General features: G+C 41.9%; 1 protein-coding gene across 1 annotated transcript; it reads left to right on the forward strand.

The window, feature by feature from the left end:
- The first annotated feature begins 4,449 nt into the window (after positions 1–4,449).
- Positions 4,450–5,406, forward strand: LOC115637869 (olfactory receptor 12-like). Its single transcript, XM_030539468.1, has one exon. The coding sequence runs from the start codon at positions 4,450–4,452 to the stop codon at positions 5,404–5,406; it is 957 nt and encodes a 318-aa protein (XP_030395328.1).
- The last annotated feature ends 722 nt before the right edge of the window (positions 5,407–6,128 follow it).

Here is a 6,128-nt window from a genome sequence, read left to right on the forward strand (position 1 = left end):
TAAACGAGGCAGGGATCCTACACACTAGAGCTTCCTTCAGTACACAGCCGTGATTCATTCCCCAGAGCACTGTTCCACTTGTGCACTGAATGAGATAGGGGTCTGGTGGAAAAAATAGTATGTGATTGTGTAATTAAAAGTGTCTAATAATGCATACATACAAGAGGGCTGAATTAAGGTTGCATGGGCAACTTTAATTCTAGTGTTTCCTAACTTCTGAGTGCTTGACTTGCGATCTTCATCACCTCAATCAATCGGTCCTTCAGCCCTCATACATATTGCACCAATCACAACATATCTTCCATTCTTCTAATATCCTGGCCTTCCTTCTCCATGTGCAGTCATGTCTTTTCATGATAAAATCTTCCCATTTCTTTGGAGGTCGGCTGAGTGGTCGTTTCAGTTCCCGGGGGTACCACTCAGCGACAGCTGCAGTCTATCGATTGTCAGTGAGATTCGCTATATGCTCGGCCAATCACATTTTACTATGCCTGCTCTCAGTGAGGTCTTGCACTCCACTCTGCTGTCTGATCACTTAATTGGGGATTCAGTTGCGGACTGAAATTCCTAGAATTCTTCTTTCCATCACCCTCTACATGACAGATAGTTGCTGCCTTGTTATCTTCGTCAGTGACCATATAGTGCTGCCGTACAATATTGCTGGCAGTACTGAAGAGGCTGGAGCATGTTGCCTTGTTGATTTTTCCTTGGAGGACACCACTGATAGAATTGAAAGTGCAACAGCCTGCTTTCTTTCTTCATGAGAGTTCACTTCCTGATCATAGTGCATGTTAATTTCTTGGCCCAAATGGACGTATTGCTCAACTTCTATTTGTTCTCCCTTGATTGTTATTTGGATTTTTGGCAAGGTATCTGACCACATAAATTTCATTTTGGAGCAGTTAATTTTCAGTCTGACTTCGCTGCATTTTGTGTTGAGTTCTTGCAGCATTTCCTGTCGTTTGATAGTATTTTCTGCGATCCACACAATATCGTCCACAAATCTGAGATGGTTTATCTGCTCTCCATTGACGTCTCCATTCAATTCACCTGCCTTACTACCATTTCGAGAGAGGCTGTGGAGAGTTTCAGTGAAACCAGGTCTCCTTGTTTCACACCTTTCTTAACTGAGATGCAAAGTGGGGTATCAAATAAATTTATATCTGTAGTGCAGTCACAATTTGCTTCCTTTGATATAGTTTGTGTTGATGCCCTGCTCTGCAAGAGCTTTCAACACTTCATTCATCTCTGTGCTGTCAAATGCTTTTTCATAGTCAATGAAGACAATACATAAAGGGAATTTGTATTCCCTTGAGCATTCCAGTAGCTGGTTTATAGTGGAAATATGGTCCATTGTGCTGAAATTCCTTCAAAAGCCTGTCTGCTCTCTTGGCTGCTCGTCCAGACTCTGCAAGAGTGGGTTTATTATTATTCTGGTGAACAGCTTGTAGCCATGTGAGAGCAGGCATATTGGACAATAGTTCTTTAGATCTTCTTGTACAGCAGAATGGTATTGAACTCCTTGCAGCTAGATGGTATCCTTTGCATTTCCAAGTAATGGCTAAACCTCTGAACAAGGATTTCCCGGAGGTCTTGGCCTCCAGCTTGTATCATTTTGATTGTAAGTCTATCTTTACCTCAGGCTTTTCCTTCCTTCATTTGGTGAACTGCATATCGAACTTCGCTGACAAATACTGGGAGGTACATGCTCGTTGGTATGTTGAAGTCTTGGTACTAGGACATTTATCTGAAATGTGAACACTGTGGTGTAGAAATCTTAGAGCAGGGATGGAAACTGTCTGCAGTCAATTACTGGTTTCCATCTCTGTTCTTCAGCACCATTATTGTTGACCCATACTGTGTCGATTCCCTTTTGCATTTTTTGAGGCTTCTGTGATCTTCAACCATCTTTAAAACCTTTCATTTTGGTACTTCTTGAAGTCCTCCTTTAGTCTTTTTCTTAACAACTTGCAGAGGAGGGAGTACTCAAGTTTGCACCATCATTTCACTTCTCTAGCAAGGGCCGCATTTCCTCCGAGATTTTTCTCTTTGCTCTTTTCAGTCTTCCTTTCTCAGCTATTTTCTCTCATTGCCTCAATTGATCAGTGTAGTTTTTATAATCCTCATCGCAGTTATCTACTAGACTCCAGGCTACCTTGGAAATTTTTGCTTTCAAAATTGCCTTGTCAAATATTTTTGGCTGCTGTCTCTGATTTGTCATCTATAGCGCTTTCTTCTCCACTTTTTCATTGAAGTTGAGCCTTTCTCTGAGCAAGCTATGCTCACTACTGGTGTTAAATGATGGTACTACTGAGATGTCTTGTAGAATGTGCCACTTATCAATTAGAATATAGTCAACTCATTTTCATTCATCGCATTGGGCGTGATCCATGTTCACCTCCTCTTGGACTTCTTCTTAAACCAGGTGTTACCAATGAACATTTATTTCATCTCCACCAAAGTTGCCAGTCACTCTCTTCATGAATTCTATTCACCAATGCAGTACCTTTCAATTAACTTTTCATCTTCTTTCCTTCTTCCAACTTTGATGTTCAAATCTCTCATCACGATCGTATATGTGGATTTTTGAGCAAGGGTTTCCTCAAGCTCCTCTTAGAATTTTTCCATATCATCATCTTCGCCTGTGCTTGTGCGAACATATATCAGAATAATCTTGAAGGTGCTGTTCTTGTTCTGCTGGAGGTGTAGCACCCCAATGCATGATGACTTGATCTTACAGGAGATGAGTTTTGAAGACCATTCCTTGATGATGAAGCTGATTCCTTCAACGGTTCTTGTGCTTTCTCCTTTTCCCAACATGATGGTACTTTCATCTCTCCACTTCTCTTCGATCTCCTTTCTTCATCATGTTTCATGGAGACCAAGGATGTGGTAGGCTGTCCTTGCCTTCTCCTCCTTTATATGGTTGATCAGATCATCTCTCATCAGTGTCCTGCAATTATAGGTGCTTACTGAGAGGACAGTCCTTTTTCTGGCCCCTGAGATTCTTAACAGCCTCTCATCAACTGAACTCCCCACCCATTATAGAACTGATCGAGTTGCACACAAAGAGTTGGGGCCCATTTATTCATGTTGTTTTAGCCATTTCTTCATCCACCCACTGGCTATGATGTCAGTGGCACGTTTACTTGCTCAATTTAGCTAGCACCCAGCCTCAAGTAGGAGGACAGTTGCCCTCTCCCTGGGTTGGTAGTCTGACACTTTAATAGCATGGTTGAACCTACTGAAGAATACACTCCGCTATCCTCACTGTCAGAGAAGCCAGGGTCACTGCTGCACCACTTTCAGGTGCTGATGTAGGATTTTGCAGAGGCAGGATCTCCTGCAAAATCCTACATCAAGGCAATCTTCATAACAGTCTTTTAGTGTAGTTTTTAGTGAGCAATTTAAGACTTGTAATTCTATACCGGTGAAAGTCACCCCGTGCAGGGGGCCAGTACACATACCAGGAGCCAAACTAATCTTTGAACCCCAGTCCAGAAGAATCATTAAGCCAGTATTGCAGCCTTGAAAATTTACACCTATTTTACAGGAATAAATTGATTTGTTCCATCAATTCATAGATTTTAAGGCCAGAAGAGACCTTTACGATCATTTAGTCTGAACTCCTGGTAGCACACAGCGGAGAACCCCACCTACTGACTCCCACATCTGTTTAAGCTAGAGCAGATCTTTTAGAAGGACAATCAGTATGCTTGCTAGGAACTCAATGACATTCAAAGAAATCACCCAGCAGGACAGATCTGATGACTGTATTAACAGGTTAATTGTTAATGCTGGTATTTGGATGGGGTGTGTATATTGGAGTTCATGAGAAGTAATCTGCAACATCTGTTGACATATACTTTTGAGTAATTACTGTGGCCTGAGCAGAGATATGCTCTAATTCAGCTAGAAGTTATTGTTCAGGAGGTTATATTAGATGCTCATCTTGCTCTCTTCTGCCTTTAAGATATGTGAATCTGTGGATCAAGGGTGATGTTCTACCACCCTGACTCATGTTGAGTAATGCCTGGACATGGGCACTGTTATACACTCATGCAGGGACTGGATAAAATCCTCTTCACTCACAGGGGAGTCCCATGGATTTCAATGGGAGAAGGTTTCCATGTGGGTTATGGGATTGTCAGATTTTTGCGCTATATGAGCAAAGCCCAAAGTCCACTCTCATGAATCATTATTATATGGGAAAGGTAATAATTTCTTACTTTACTGCAGAAAGATTAAAATTCACACAGAATTTCTCAAGGATGGGTCAGTATATATTTAACTAGCTTTCCAAGGGTTCTGCCCAATGTTATCAAAACCAATGGGAGCCTTGTGCTTGACTTTAATGAGGATCAATCCACTTGGACCTGTCGCTTGCTGCAATCTTTCTAGCACCGTTGATGGTTCTTTAATCTTTATCTCATCACTTTTCCAAAGGAAATGTCAGTGGCAGAGCCAGGGAGAGATGTGAACCACACTACTGTGACAGAATTTATTCTACTGGGGTTTGGAAGAGGTCCAGGGCTCCAGGTGGTCCCTTTTGTGATGTTCCTGGTGATTTACATAATAACTGTGCTAGGGAACACCATCCTGGTCCTCACCATTACAGCCAGCTCTCAACTTCACACCCCCATGTACTTCCTCCTCATGAATCTGTCACTCTTAGACCTCTGCTATTCCTCTCTCATTGCCCCCAGAGCCATGGCGAGCTTCCTAACAGATATCAAAACCATTTCCTACAGGGGATGTGCCACCCAGTTATTTTTCTTTGCTCTCTTTGTCAGTACTGAGGCATTCATCCTGACAGCCATGGCATATGATCGATACACTGCCATCTGCAACCCGCTCCTATATCCCACCACCATGTCCAAGCCAGTCTGCATTCAGCTGGTGGTGGGGTCCTATCTCTGTGGCAGCGTAAACGCCATGGTGCAAACCAGCTTCACCTTTACACTGTGCTTCTGTGGCTCTAATGAGATCGATCACTTCTTCTGTGATGTTCCACCCCTGCTAAACCTCTCATGCACCGACACAGACATCAATCAAATGGTGCTGTTTGCCTTATCGAGTGTCATCATAGTGAGCACTTCCCTGCTCATTCTCATCTCTTATGTCTATATCATCTCTGCTGTCCTCCAGACTCGCTCTGCTGCAGGCAGGCACAAGATTTTCTCTACCTGCACCTCCCACATAGTAGCTGTGAGTTTATTTTATGGGACTGTTTCCTTCATGTATGCCCAGCCAAGTTCATTGTCCTTTCCAGATCAGAGCAAAGTGGTGTCTGTGTTTTACACCCTGGTCATCCCCATGTTGAATCCCTTCATCTACAGCCTAAGGAACAAGGATGTGAAAGAAGCTTTGAGAAGAACCATAGGCTGCATGATGGTTTTGAAATGAATCTAGTCTCTGAATATTGAGCTAAATAATCCTTTGGTATATTGAAAGGATTTATTGTTCAACTAATCTAATCTAATATATCTATCTATCTAACACCCAATATTGTCCTATGACACTAGAAGAATGATTTAAAAAAAGAAACCTGTAATAAATCAATCCTCTCTGTGTTTGTTATTTTTCACATTTTTATCTATTTTATTTTAAATGCACTGATTTGGAAAACTGGATCCAAACACCGTTGAGCCATAGGGAGTGTTTGAAATCTGTGTCCAAATTGCTCAAATACTTGATAAATGCTGAACCCAAATTTACTTGCCTGGCTGAGTGTGTGAGTATGTGTGAGTGGTGTCACATCTCCTTTACTCGCTGGCTCCAGTTGCTAAACATCATATTTTCCTACTGGGTTAAGGTAAGATTTTCAGGAACACTCAATGTTGTAGTCAATGAATGTTTTATCTTTGACTTCAATGGGGACAGATTTAAGCCAACAGAAAACACTTTTGAAAATATCATTCTTATGCTGTTTGCCAGAAGCTTGGAATGGGTGACAGAAGATGGACACATAATGATTGCCCATTCTGTTCATTTCCTCTGAGGCCCCTGGCATTGGCCACTGTCAGAAGACAGGATACTAGGGTAAGTGGACCTATGGTTTGACACAGTATGGCTGTTCTTACATTCTTGTTTTCAGTTCAAATTTAAGATCTTTGTTTTCTGTGATG

This window comes from Gopherus evgoodei, chromosome 21 (genome assembly GCF_007399415.2).
Source record: "Gopherus evgoodei ecotype Sinaloan lineage chromosome 21, rGopEvg1_v1.p, whole genome shotgun sequence".
Taxonomy (NCBI): domain Eukaryota; kingdom Metazoa; phylum Chordata; order Testudines; family Testudinidae; genus Gopherus; species Gopherus evgoodei.